Source organism: Centroberyx affinis, unplaced genomic scaffold (genome assembly GCF_046629955.1).
Source record: "Centroberyx affinis isolate AG114_WGS23_722 - 3 ecotype Tasmania unplaced genomic scaffold, CSIRO-AGI_Caff_v1 ptg002720l_1, whole genome shotgun sequence".
Taxonomy (NCBI): domain Eukaryota; kingdom Metazoa; phylum Chordata; class Actinopteri; order Beryciformes; family Berycidae; genus Centroberyx; species Centroberyx affinis.
Window position 1 is genome coordinate 312838 of NW_027280889.1, and position 15307 is coordinate 328144.

Here is a 15307-nt window from a genome sequence, read left to right on the forward strand (position 1 = left end):
AACCAGGTAGTAGAGAAGTAGAGTTCCCATGGGCTTGATTTGATGAATGATGAATTTATTTTTTTATTATAATGTAGCAGCCAAATTCATCAATGTGCCTCAGCTCTCTGGATCTCTCTCCATCTGAGGATCAACACTTCACATCCTGAGGAAAACCCTGTGATGGAGACTTCTGTTGATATAGCGGCAGGTTTAAAATTATTTCTTTCACCAGGATTTCATGACATCATGAGTAAAACATACATGATGATGCCTTACCCCAAAACATGCCAATGTTGAGACCTTGAATTTCACCAAACAAGACCTTGACCAAAGTCAGTGAAAAGTAATTGAATTTGACGTCCAGGTGAGTGTGTGAATCCTTTCATTGCAAAAGCTAAGATCTAAAATATACTCCAGTAGCAGCAGGTCAAACAGGTTTTCAAATAAGAGAAGACCAAAGATATAGGAGCACTACTTGGTACTAGAAATGGCAGAAACAGGTGCTCTTCTTCAGGATGAGCACTATCAAAATGACTAAGAAATCAAAGAGTGTTCGAGGAACTCTGTTGTGATAGCAAAAGTTAAAAGCCTTTATTTCTGAAAAGTTAAAACTGACCCACGTGTTTCAGCTTGAATGAGGTCAGGGTGTGGTCCTGCCTTGACTGCCAATGTAAAACAAAGACTTAACTTTTGCCGCCACCATCTTTGGTTTTTAAAAGGTTTTCAAGTAATACTAATACTAATACTTCTAACCTGCTTGGAGTGCCAGATGGGCGGGTTTTACTGCGTCAGGGTCATTGACAAACAAACTAAAACAACTAACCCATTATTACATATATAACCATATTAACAAATGAGATTAAACTCATGTCTGGATGACAGCCAAAGAGCTCCCATACCCCACTGAACCATGGGACATATTACAGGTATTGATTGTTTGATGGAACTCATAAAAAGCCAATTATAATTCATAAATGAAGACCCAACTGGGCTTGAGGTACACCAGTTGTAATAATCAGGTATTATATTGGCAGTCGGTACGAGTGCATTTCTTAATTCTCATGAATTCAACAGCTTTGACCACAGTTTACATGCTGAAGAAAAAAAAAAATGCACATACACATTTTCGTGAGTACTGGAACTTTATTTAAATAGTGATTTGTCATTACAAAAAAAAAAAAAAAAGAGTACATCAATTACACGCCTGATAAATATTTCACTGTAATGTTCACATTAATCTTTGTTGTCTTTTGAGATTCTGAAATGTTCAAAGTGTCACTGTGTTTACATGTTGTCCTAGAAACAATAGGATGAGAGTAAAAACAAGAGGTTTTTTATTGGGAAGAGTAGGCTGAGGAGCCCCTGTCAACGCTCTCCTAACGCCACAATAAAGCATTAGGAATGTCATTCAGTTTTTACTGAGATTATAAGAGTAATTCATTAAACATTGAGATTATAACAAAAAAAGAATTGTGAATCCAGAGAGAGAGTATCATTTGAACGATAGAACAAAGACGCTTGTCCTCTGTCACCGTACTTTCGACTGTGCTGGACTGGAAGATAAAGATAATCTTTTGTCAGCAACCGCCTGAAAAATAAACTATTTCAACCACCTCTGACCACATCCGCCCTCACACCGAGGATTGTTGTACTCTAATCTGCCGAAGCGTCCCTCACTCCGACGATGCAATGGATCCGCATGCAAATCAGAATTCAAAGTCGTGTGGGGCAGAAGGCACTTGGATTTCCATACAAACTCGGTGACCTTGCTCTTCGCAGGAGGAGAGACCCACTAAGCCCTGGGAGCAAGTCGCCGTCGGCCGGCAGCGATTTGCCTGTGTGGCGGTGAAGCCCCTCGGCGTGGACGGGCGGAGATAAACAACGCGGGGGCCTTTGCATACGATTTGTGTGCGAGCTATGGAGGGAAATGCACAGCGCCGCGTTATTCTTAGCTTGGGTAGGCTTGTGAGAACAAGATTTGTTGAGAACTAAGGGTATGACACACACACACACACATACAGACACACGCACATTCATGCACATACGTACAATTCACGATTTTCAAACAGTGGGACAATGTGGAAGCATGACACAGTTGTCGGGATTTGAAAAAAGGCCATTTCTGTTACACTCAAGAGGAGATTGAGCATCGACTAACCAACCTTTTACAGTACAATACAGTATATACTATGTCAATGAGGTTTTCTTGTACTTTATCCTAATTGCTTGTTCGTTATATAGTACTATGGGTCTGTGTGAGCCAGTGGGACTCAAGCAGCAACATCGAAACAGAGTTTGAAAATCTCCCAGCTGACGTCTTCTCACGGGTCAGGAATCGCACCATCGCCGTGACGACGGAGGACAGGGGGAAAGACCGTCAGGTTATGAGGGCTTCCTCCTCTATTGCCCCGGATACAATCTGCTTTAGTGGTGGAAAATCTCAGGTTGGACAAGAGCTGGCGTACGAGGCTCATGCGGGAGTGGCAGAAGAATGAGCTACAGCTGTGGCTAAGGACAAAGGTTTAGACAAAGAGAACCGGGTTTCCATGACGACTCGACCGGACTCTTCGCATCGCTCTCATCACAAAAATGACAAAAATAAGATAGAGATCGCTCTGATGTTCAGCCACATTTACAATATTTCTTCTCTTATAATTTCTTGGAGTAAATTCACCACTATATAACTTGCCACTCTGACTCAATACACAACATGTTATCAATATCACATACAAATATATATATTTTTTTCTATCATCTATGCAAATATAGAGACGAGGTGTTAGTTAACCTCCGACATGGGTACACAGTCAATGGGGAGCCAGAGTTAATAAGTTGACCTAAACCTGCAGATTTTCCAGACGTTTTAAAGAAAGTCTGTTGATTGTAAATGAAATGGGAAACCAATCTACATCGTCATCTATTGTGTCTTATCAATACCAGAAGAGGCTCCCAGCAAGCTTTTCAGTCTGGCTCCCCATGAAAACAATGCAGTCCATCGCACCTGGCCATATGTATAAGCATTTGTGCCATATTTTCCTGATTGGCAGTCATTAATTGTGCTAGCTTGATTGGCAGGTTGAAAAGTGAAGAGGGCTCGACAAGTGCGACCGTTTCTCCGGCTCGGCTCGCTCTCATTCGTTGGTGTTGCTGTTGCTGCTGCTGCTGCTGTCCAGCTCTTTGCACTGCAGGTCTCCGCCGCTGTAGTCGATGCCGGGGAGTTTAACCCCGAACCGGTCGACGCACCAACAGATCCCTCTCTTCCGGCCGCGCGACGGCTTACACTGCAAGCGAAGAGGGATCAGAAAAGGATCAGATACTTTTAAAATAAATATTTCCCACGGCGTTTATGCTTTATTGGATCGTTTACAAGTGAGAAGAGGCAGGAAAGACACGAGAGAGAGAGAGAGGGGGGAAGACATGTGACAAAGCTCTCAGGTTGGATTTGAAGCCAAGACATTGCAGTTCCATGTTAGGCACCTTAGCCAGTCGAGCCAAAAGGACGCCCAAGGATGAAATACTTGTCCAATTTGTTAAGTTAAGTGAATAAATGACATTACATGTAAGGAGGAATCCGTACCTGCTTGCGCTTGAAGAAGCCCTTCTTGTCACAGTTGGGGATGTACAGCGAGAGAGCCAAGACCCGAGAAGTGTCCTTCATGCTCTGAATGAGATTATCCAGTCTTCTCCTGCAGGGCCCCTACACACACACACACACAGACACACACACACACACACAGAGAGAGACACAGGGTTGAGTGTATGCATGATCACCTACGTGTGTGCATGTTTGTGTGTGTGTGTGTGTGTGTGTGTGTGTTTGTGTGTTCGGGAGTTCGGGACAAACATGCCTTTGAAAGTTCAGAAAATGTCCATGAAATTAAATCAGGAGTACCCTTTTTTGCATTTCACCCTCTTCATATATTTTTTATTGAGTGAATGTGACTACTGTCACCTATTGGCCAGTATAGTTGATTCTTTCTGCATTCTGGGTGAGAAAAAGTGAGCTGTTTTTGATCTGAAAACAACCGAGTGCGCAGCCTGAAGCAGTAGAAAATGTCTCAGATTGTTACACATACGTACGTGATGATATATCATGATTTAAAATAAAGAAAATCTTAGTGGTAACACTCAATTTGAGTGTTTATTTGCCAATATCTAATTTTTATTTCGTATTTCAGTAAAATTACCCTTGAAAAGGACCAAAATAACCCTAAAAATCAGATCAAGGGGAGAAAAAATGGTCTTTGAAAAAATAAGTTCTCACCCTGGCATGTGCGTGCATCTTTGTAATCTCAAGCATAACTACAGGCTCTACTTGACTTACGAACTCGGGCTGCAGCTTATCCAAGGTGAGCGGTGAGTAGTCCAGGTTGCTGGCGGGCCCCAGCCGGGCCAGCTGCTTCTTGCGGTCCTTGGCATGCCTCATGGCCTGGGCCTTCCGGCTGCTGATGTGGTCTCTCCCGTATATCGGCACCTTGGTTTGGGGCAGCATCGACTCTGGGACCGCTAACATGACGTCATCAGGAGATTCTCCATCTGATGGGGAGGGAAGGACAGAGAGAGAGAGAGATAGAGAGAGAGGGGCTCATCATCATGTATGCATGAGGACTAGTATCATGTGAGGACTCCAGGTAATAAGTGAAGAATCCCCCAAATGCATGCATTTCGTGAAATTAAATTCACTGAAATCACCGAATACAATTAGGATCAAGATCAAGATTTTACAATTTGCCACTTTCTGATTTAGTAAAGCAAAACCTGAAGTTTGCACTGACAATGCATTCAAAACCTTCCTCTACTGATTCCACTACTGGCTCCATTTTTTTTTCATGACAGGAGAGAAATTACGGCTGAAGTTACCAAGAATTTGATTTGCATGGGATTAGTATTATCAGGGCAGCTCTGTCTTCACCAAAGTACGGTAGGTAATTTGCGTTGGAATTTTTACTTTATAAATTACAGACATGGCAGATTCACACGGGATTAAAATTCCCAAAGATCTCCTCAATTACAAATCACGTAAGGTCCACAGGTAATGTTAGGATTATTCTATTGCATTTCATAAAGAGACTTTTTGAGATATAGAAAGATCTGCGATGGCCCCCACCTCAAGGTGCTCCTCTACATTGGCGCCTCATGGCTCAAAGTGTTAAAGAAGCTTGAGAGAGACTTGACACAGAACAGGAGTATCGGATTTAGAAACGCCACAACATGATGTGATGATTTCACTGTACCAGCTAAATGCTTATTTAGTGCAGTTGGTGGCTACTTGCCAGGTTCAGGCTGGATGTGTTGACATACAGCACAACATAGCCTACATTTATGGCAAGTAAGGTTGCCAGTTTGGGGTATATGTAGACCAGGGGTTTTAAAACTTTTATAGCCAGGGACCTAAATGAGATATTTAGTCTCACCCTGGCACCCAAGCCCATGGAAACATGCTATTACACTTGTCATGTGGCAAGCCACCAGAAACAGCCGCAGTCCATTTTGGGTCCCAACCCCAAAGAAACCCTGATGCACACGCATCTTTCATCTGCGCCTTGCAAAAATACAACTCTCTGCTAAGTTTCGAAGAGTCACACACAGTCACACAAACCTCAGCGCTCGCCCCTCTCCCCAGTCTCACCCTCTCTCCCTTCCTATAACCACAACGTCTATGTGAAGGCCAGAATTAGTGGCCGTGGCCAGCTTTCCCAAAAGCACTTTAAAGTGATATCTCACTTTGGTATAGCATTTATAGCTTTTAACATGCATTAGCCTTGTATGTGTTGTAAGCCACAGTTGGCCCAGCATCCACTGCAGTGTCACGCACTTGTGTCCTGTTTCATTTTGGCAGATTGCAAATTCTATAGGCTATAACTCCCCAAGCCAATCCTTACCACCCCCTGCCCCCCCACCCCCACCCCCTACCTCCGCGCTGACGTGATCGCTAAGCTACTAAGCTAACAGGGCGGTTGAAACAAGGTCACCGCGTTTGCAAATGATGCTTAAAACCTCCCAAGCCCCAACCCCCACCCCACCACCACCACTGATGATGATGAAGATGACGAGGATGATGTCATCCATCCCCGGTCCACAGCGACAGGTTCTTGGATAAAGAAAGAGAGATTCTCCCTCCTCCAGTTTCCTGCTGACACAGATTTCTCCAGAGAAAGCTGGGGAAGATAAGCAGCCAGTATAAGTCCAATCAAGTCTTCACTTGCTAATCCTCGCACTCGTCTAATCTGACTAGTGCTGACTGATCGTGTCTTTCATTTTTTTCCTTCCTTTTCCTTGTGTTTGAATTGGGAGATGTGGTGATCCTGTGACAAAAAAGCAAAACCCTCTTCCTTCTTTTCCTCTTTTTCTCTTGACAATGTATGTTCTTGCTTTATCAGGATTGTCAAATGTGATAACTGTACAGGATTTTGTCTTGGTGACACGGGTGCAGAAGCATATTGACAACTTTTATTTGAGTTGAGTTGAGTTTCATAGTATGTACTGGAAAATATGATAAAAGGGCTACTAACTATTCCCATTTTCCTACATTTTATCATACATAGAATCATCGTTCCTTCTTTTTTCCCACCTTGCCTCTGATCTCTGACAAACACATTATACAAAACCCACACATGCATAGTGGTGCATAAATGCATATAGCTAAATAATACATTCCCAAATACTTAAGGGTATGTGTCAAAATATTAAGAAATTCCACCAAAATCTATTTGTACATGTAAACTTTGGCCACTTACACACATATTTTGAATGTATGTAATCTAGTGTATTTTTTTCCATATGGGGTGTGTGCGTTATGCTACCGAGTGTGTGTGGGCATATGGGTTTTGTGTAATACATTAAAGTGTCAGAGACCGGGTGAATGGATAGATGTGCGCCCAGCAGGAAATGAGGAGTTAATCCAGAAGCTGGCTGCCGGGAAGACAGACGGGGGATCAGTAACCCACGCTCAGCCTGCATTCTGCTGAATCACTGCACAGCCGGGGCCTGCAGCACTCAGCGGAAAGATGGAGGGAGAGATGGAGGAGGGAGAGGAGGGGAGAAATGAGACGGAGAGATGAAGAGACCAGGGTGGGACTAATAAAGTGTGGTGGGAGGGAATAAAGGATAGTGTGGGAAAGGGACAAAGACAAAGGAATGGGAGGTGAACAGCAGATTGGAGTTTTACTTACACAAACATTTCTTAGAGGCAGAGCTGCTCTGGAGATTGAAATATTCTCATTGGTTGAGTTAAACCTCAGTGGGCGGAGCCACACTGGAGTTAGCTAACTGGCAAACTTGAATGGCAAAGAAGAAACTCCAAATTTTAATAAAAAATGTAATGTCAATGACTTATTTTTTTCATTAATTCATGGCCATGATATTGTAAGGTCAGCAGCTAGCTAACTATCTTACCTAGATAGAAGGCTAGTATGGCTAGCTTGAACTTGGATGGTCAGCTAAGCTAACTAGCTAACCTAGATAACTTAGTATGGATAGATTGTGTTTTTTCAGTTAGCAGCAGAGCGCTAGGCTACAAAATATTAGCTTCCTCCTCTCTTACTCCTTGCCTTTTTCACTGGGCTTCAGTTGAAAGTTACTTAGCCAGAAAAACTGTGGTTCTTTGGCTCCGCCCACTGAGGTTTAACTCAACCAGATTATTTCTGCCTCCAGAGCAGCTCTGCCTGCAAAGCATGTGTGTATCTAACACTCCAATCTGCAGATGCATGAGGGAGAAGATGGAGAGGAAAGGGCAAAATAGGGGATGCAGGGAAGGGAGGGAGAGGAGAAGGAAAGAGGAAGAGGAGGGAGGGAAAGAGGAGAAGAGGCAGTGTGGTGGGAGAAAATAGAGGGAGGGACAAATAAGGTGAGTTAGGTTCGGTGTTGGAAAAAGTCAAGGCAGAGCAGAAAGAGAGTGAGGACAGAGGTTGAGGTATGCAGGGGAATGGGCAAAGAATGACTGAGAAAAGACTAAAAAAAAGGTAGCAAATATAAGGGAGGAGGCCAGATGGATCAAGAGACTTTAGGGGAAGCAGGAGTGAAGGGAACAGGGAAAAATATGTTCTCACACCCCATGGCTTAAATTACGACCTGAGGTGAGTGCGAGGGCCAAAAGCCAACACTTCACACAAAGCAATCCGGACAGCGTGCTGAAAACGCTCCCCAGCAGACAGTGAGACTGTCCCTGAAATGCCATTCAAAGGAGCCAAGGAGCCTCACGGAGCAGCGCCTATAATCTTCTCCCCTGTTTTATGTAGGCTGGGGCCCCCGAGGCGATGGGCCACTCACACGAAACCTACTGATTTACTGCTCGCAGCCCACAAGGCCTTTCAAACCGAGATGACAGGTTGATCGGCACTCGGCACCAATTGTTGACAGAGTTCACCGGGTCAAGGCGCGGGGGCTTTTGAGTCGTGCGCCTCGGTAATGACAGGTGTCAGCCCGTCTTAAAGAGCGCTGTGTCTTGACCCACATCGGCCTCCCCGTCTCCCAAAGGCCCAGTGGAGCAGAGGGTAAACCCTAACCCTAAACTCAGATTAAACACCTTTGTATTGCCAGAATAGCCCAGTTTACCCACCTTTATAGATCTTTACGAGGTAAATTGATAGATCATGGTGAGTAGTGTAAGTTTCATGCCATGATGGAAAAAACTTTTCTGAAAGTGTAATTGAAATGTTCATAATGGTGGTTATTTGCCTTATGGTGATCGATAGTTTACCCACCTTTATAGATCCTTATGAGGTAAATAAATTCCTAGCACGCATCATGGTAAGTAGTGTAAAACTGATGTAAGTTTTATGCCATGATGGGAAAAGCATTAGCCTAATTAATGCTTGTCTGGAAGTTTAATTGATTTTTGTTCATAATGGTGGCTGTTTGCCTTCTGGAGGTCATTTACCCACTTTTTTTATTTACCACAGCATCACAGGCTGAGTTGTGTGAAGTTGTGGGCTACATTCAAACTCCTCCTCCAGTTGCATTGATAAGAGAGGGGTAACATCTTTTTACTGAGGGGTTTGTGATTATTATTATTATTTTTTTTAGCACAAGAGCCCCCTGTAGCTCCTTGGGTAAAATAGCAATGGCTTGTCTGGCAACGTCAGTCCACTTTTTTTTTCACTAGATGCTGTGTTTTTAAACAACTATATACACATTTTAGAAGGATACAATACAAAATACCATAGACACACTACAGGGCCCTATAGGAACACTATAGGAATATTAGAGTTATACCATAGGAGATAAAGATACCATAAAGTACGTTAAGGTCACTATAAACTCACTATTGAGTACCAGACACACTACAGTAAGTCCCAGGTGGAATATTATAGAATATATAACATCACTATTGAGTAACACACACACACTTTAAGTCACTATAGAAATATTATAGGAATATTGTAGTGATTGTTGTTGGGGGAGGGCGCATAATATGATGCTGCAATCAATTAAGGTGTTTAGTGACTGATCTGCAGGATGTTAAAGGAAAACGCATGCATCATAATTGCATGCCTGTGTAATAACATTGGGATGTGATTCAGTCATATCATAGGCCTACCCTTCGACGGATGCATCAGTTTATACAACTTCTCGTTCCTGCACACCCCCCGGCCGTGCAGGAGCGCGTGCAGCGGCTTCTCCTCCCCGTTCTTCGGCAGGCAGCGGAGCCCGCGCGTGCACGGCCCGGTGTACACGCCGCAGGGCTGGCCCTCCTCGAGCGCGCACGTCAGGCAGCAGCCGCAGCCCGGCTCCTTCACCAGCTGACAGCCCACCGGCACCGGCGGACACATGGACAGGGCCTTCTGGTCGCACGGCTCGCACGGCACGTACGACGAGCCGCAGCCGGTGAGGCTCAGCAGAGAAACCACCAGGAACGAAAAACTCTGCATGGTGGGAACTGGGGGGTGCTTTTCTTTTTTTTTTTTCTACTGAAACCGCAACGATTATCAACTAAATCTTGTGGCGAATCCTTTCTTTGCAAAGGCTTTGAGTCCAAACATCAGGGGCTTTTCTGTTGCATCCACAGGTGCGTTGCGCGCTCAGGTCCTCAGTATCGCCGCATCCGACGCTTGCAATCCACAGCAAAGACTGTCCGCTCCCCCCTTCTCTTCAAAGTCACCAAGAAATTAAAAGGAATTAAAATATCCCGACACTGTGTATTCCTTCCTTTAGGGATGCCCGGTGCCGTTTACGCGCAGGCTCTCGTCTCCAAACGATAAGGAAGAAAAAACCCTAATTCCCCTTGTCCCTGCTATCTCCGTAGGTTATCCTACCCGCACGGGCTGTGAGCAGAATGTATAATCTGTGGCTTTGAGCTTGCCTTTTAAAAAAGAAACTGCCAGAGGCGAAGCCTATAACGATGGGTATGTCAAACAACGTTTGGAGGGGGAGGCGCACTTGTCAACTCCGTGCGCTGCGATGCTGATTTCACAGGGCGGGTGCTGGCATGCCTCCAGATCTGCCAGATACGAGACGATGCTGCTGAAGGCGGCCAGAATCAGAGCTTCTCCCTCGCTTCAAAAACCGTCTATTTTAACAAGTCATACAGCCAAGCAGGCCTTTGGAGTCTTGAAATCTTATTTTCCTTTAAACAAGTGATAAGAGTCCGACAGCGGGGTGAGGGAGTTCCACTTGTTTCCAGTGCAGTTTCACCTGTATTTCAGTGTTGAAGTTCAGTTTTCTTGAAACAGGGCAGAATAAGGCAGATCCTCTGTATAGATAATGTTACTGATGTAAGTTACTAATGTAAGCTGATTTGCATTGAAAACAAATGAAATTATCTCACCCCATTGACAGTTTTGTTTTCACTTGTTTGAAGAAAAAATTGATTTGTATATTCAAGAATAAATGCAGAGGCTTCAATTCACTAGACCCTGTGGTTCCTGCATCTAATATCATTTGCCACCAAAACTTCAAAATCTCATTATCGACTACATTTCTGGGGACAAAGTGGAGAGATGATGACTGACAAGACTTTGATCAACGATCATTATTAGACACAGGTCACCAATCATCAGTTTAGAAGGAACATTGGTATTGAATGCTCCCCCTCATGCACTTTTTATTTTAGATATGGCTTCCAAATAAATTTCTGGCGTTTTTTTGCATGTTCTTTGATCTTCATTACAATGATAAAATGTACGAGATTCAATTTGGACTCACTTAGGATAAGCCCATGACTAAATTACTTGTTCAGACAGACAATTTTTGCAAATCCACTGATGGGGCTTTTGCGGATGATCTGCAGGTGACTGAGCATCTAAATTCTTCATATCTATCATGCACATGTGAAAAGATGCAGACATTGATTTTTTCTTTTCTCTTCAAATATGGGACACAGACAGCTTTTTGCATTTTATCTGGGCAAGGTCGACTACTGGCCCATTCTAACTGGGATTGGTAGCAACTCTTAAACAGTTGAATGAAACAGAAGGCACTTGGAGATCACCTCAACCTCAGCCCACACTGAACAATTCTCCACCCTGCTGTTACACCCAAACACATCATTCCTATCACTTCAATTTGAAGTGAAATAGATTTCTTGACCCTGCAAACATTCCGTCACGTTTTGGAATCAAGTCTCCAGCTCCATTAGTTTTATGGTAATGGCGGAAATCCCAGATCCAGATCACCACCAAAAACTAATCAGTTTTTGAGATATTCTTCTGACAGACAGACAGACAGACAGACTAACGGGCGGAAACATAACTCCTGCAGGTTATTAGAGTATTCCAAGTTATGGAGCAGTTACATGAGTGGATTATTAGCACACAGGCCTTTCTGGCACCCACCCACTAACCCTAACCCTAGGACCACATACAGGAACACCATATAGCTAGGGAACTACAGAGTCAATAACATAACTCTTCCACCTGATGTAGGCCCAATTCCTGCAGACTAAGCTATTGTGTTTTCTATTGACATTAAAATTGGTTCTCACTGTTCACCTGTGGAGTCACAAACTTTTGGGGGGGGGATCATGAGATGATTTCCACTTTAAGAGTGAGGGAAATATCAATGAATTAAGAATACCATCATTAATAATTAAAACAGTAAATTATGATAGATAATAATGACTGATAAATATATACTTTATTGCCCTGTTTGTATGGGAGAGACTGTCACATCAATTTGGCATTGTAATTTTCAATTCAGCATACATCCGCTCCACCAAGCAGCACTTATTTCAATAACATGACAACTTTTAAAATGAAGTCACACTGTTCTGGTAGAAAAAGACACAGGCATGACTAGAATGAGGAATCAAAGGAATCAAAGAAAAAGTATAGAACCAATTATAAAAGTTGAGATTTTATAGAAAGAAGCTAACAAGTCAGAAAAACTCTCTTCAGTCGTCCTACGAGTCATGTATGTTTGCTATAAGAGGCAGAGAGACCAGCACATATCTGGACCACTACAGCCCTGTCTAAGTTATTATGGGTTATCATCAAGGATCATTGTATTATTGAATAATATTCATGCCTGACAGTTATTGAATACTGTTTGTGGCCAAGTCAAATCTGCAATTAATGTTGATCCAAAAAACCAAAAATCAGATCCCTGAGGAAACAGCATCTGTTTCTGAATGTGAAAACGGAAAGTTTTCTATAATCAAACTCCCCTCAGATTTCCTCAGGGCTCTGTTGTTTTTCAAAGTATCATAGCTTTAAACATGTGTGCAATGCTGTTTTAACCATAACAAATGCATTCTCAAAGGCTGTGCAGAACGACTCGCTGCGAAGGTCCAAATGTGAGCGAACTGCAGTCAGAATGACCTGCGGTTATTTTACGACTCCGTGAGGTCGGTGGCCAGTGAGATAAGTGGTCAGAGCTGCTGGAGTGTTACTGAGTACAAAAAAGCCATAACTCATTCCTGGTCGGGCCGATGCCAAAAATATGTCAGAAAAGATTGCGGATGATCAGCATGTTTTTGTTTTTAGTAAACTTTACGGACATTTTCACACTGCAAACCTGATCTGCACCCTTCTCCGGCCTGAATTACTGCTGTTAATATCAAACAGTTGAAGCTGCTTTTGTGGGGAAGTGGACCGGCGACACCCAGATCAGTTCAGCTTCCCAGTGTGAACACACATCTGAAGTGGGAAGTCCAGAGACAGTCAAGCTTATTTATTCTTGCATCCCACACTCACCACCAGAACAAAGTCCTAACAGAGTCGAGGATAAGTTCATTTTCATGCCTATAATGCAGTGAGTGTCAGTGACGAGTCAATGAAGATATTTTTCATGCCCTTAACATCTTCTTGACCCCATTCATGTTCATCCCATTGTATTTTTGGTTTTTTTTCTGCTATTTCTTGTCATTGAATCATTCAGTTATGTCTTTTTCTAAATTCATTTTTCATTTAAAGGCCTAATGTATCCCAGAGTTTCCCCTATTCCCCCCATTAAATAGGTGTGGTGTGTCACTCTGCCTTAAAGAGCTGCTAACTGTAAAATAATTTCATCAGTCTGGGTTTCAATGGAGAGTTTTAGTGTCCCATAAGGCTTTTCCAGCTTGATAAGAAGAAAACTCTGGGGGAAACACTGAATACTTGTACATTTTTGGCATGAAAATGGACAAATTTAAAGATACTGGATATCATCAGCTATCAGTAACTTTAGTTGGTATCGGTATTGAACTTCAAAAACCCGTAGTGGTCAAGTCTTCTTCCACTGCCTCGGGTTTCACCTTCTCTCCCTCCTCCCCTCCCCCTCTGTGAAACCACATCTTGTCGGCGAGCCCTCTTCACATCTCCCGACCCCTTGTTTGTCTTCGCCCTTGACCTTTGCACCGTATCAGGCGTCACGCGACGTCACACACAGGCGGAAAGGTCAGCTCGGCGTCACTCACCCACTGTCTCCCGCTCACTCCTGCTCCTTTCATTCTCTCCAAGGCCTATACCTCCGTCTAGGGCTGAAGAAAGAGAGCCATTCACATTGTAAACCTGTGGGACATCTGTCTTCCACCCCCCACGGACAGAAAATACCCATCTGCAGCTCTCAAAGACTCATTTATGATTTAGAAATTGATGATTTAAGACCCAAAAGCTTGGAGGCAATGCTAAAATGTCTTGTTTTTTTCTCCAGATCTGGGAAATAGAGGAACTGTGGTCCAACTGCTGCTAGGGTTCATAAAACCTGTCGTTATGTTCGTTAAAGTAGGGCTTCCTGTGTAGTTTGGGCTTGTGTCAGTTGGTGTATATGGGCCATACGATGTACAGATGGTGGATCTGGCTACACTGGGAAGAAGGAAATAGTTTGGGATTTCCATTGGAATTAAGCTCAGGATAAAATACTGCCTTTTGCTTTCAATACCAGGCCTGTGTGTGTGTGGGTTTAACAATCAGTGGATCTATAAATATGGAAAGATTGGTTTTGAAAAGGATTTTGTGGAAGGAAGTAGTTTCATTTCAGTCTCATCAGATGGAAAGATTCTGTTTAATTTTTAATTTGTTAATGGTTTTGTTTTATAATAGCCTATGTGTGTATGGATTACAAAATGGTACTTTGCATTCTGGTCTATTGTTGTTTCTTTGTCCTCTTTTGAATTGTGAGTTATAATGTCTGGTTGTGAGGGTTAACCTTTGTTGTAAATCACTGTAAAGATACTATTTTTAATTAAAAAAATAAATATATATATATATACATGGGGTTCAGGCCCCCATATTGGTGAGTGTCTGCCCTGCTTAAGTGTCAGATTCAGAATCAGATTCAAATAAAGCTTTATTGGCATGAATCAAGTAGTACTGAATGTTGCCAAAAGCAAATTACAACAGCACAAGATAAAATCAGGTACAATACTGACACTGAATCCCAAGCAGCTCCAGTGCTGCTGCTCTGTAGCTGAACCTGACCTTTGACCTCCCTGTGGAAAGGGTGAAAAGCGAATTTCCCCACAAGGACCACATTCCTATTAAATTTTAACCTGACAGCCTCGAACAAATTAGAGCCCAAACGAGCAAACGTGGCGTGAAGTGAGGAGAGCGGTGAGTTGAAACCCAGCCACGGGTTAGAAGGGCGGGGGATCTTTAAAGTGTGAATTAAAACACACATCCAGCAGCCAAATGATGTCATGATGTGCATGGACACTCCCCACCCTGAGGTGCTGGCGGACGTCCAGCTCCTATAGTGGGAACAAGAGGGAAAAAGAATGAGTGTGTGTGTGAGTGTGATAGAGAGAGATGTACATGTATAGAGTACCTGTGTGTGACGGAGCTACCACCCACCGCAGCTCGGGTCCCGGGGCCCCAGCAGGCCCCCGAGGCGAGAGGGGCGAGACAACACACACAAATCTTATCAACACCCACCCCTCTTCCACCCCTCCCATCCGCAACAACCGTCCCCC

The 15307-nt window shown here is 43.4% G+C and overlaps 1 protein-coding gene across 1 annotated transcript; it reads right to left on the bottom strand.

Moving 5' to 3' along the window:
* Window positions 1-1111: 1111 nt before the first annotated feature.
* On the bottom strand, window positions 1112-10274 carry igfbp5a (insulin-like growth factor binding protein 5a). The gene is made up of 4 exons (XM_071535487.1): window positions 9521-10274; window positions 4307-4518; window positions 3560-3679; window positions 1112-3263 (listed from the first exon to the last, which is right to left on the bottom strand). The coding sequence occupies exons 1-4, from the start codon at window positions 9849-9851 to the stop codon at window positions 3114-3116; spliced, it is 813 nt and encodes a 270-aa protein (XP_071391588.1). The 5' UTR covers window positions 9852-10274; the 3' UTR covers window positions 1112-3113.
* Window positions 10275-15307: the final 5033 nt, after the last annotated feature.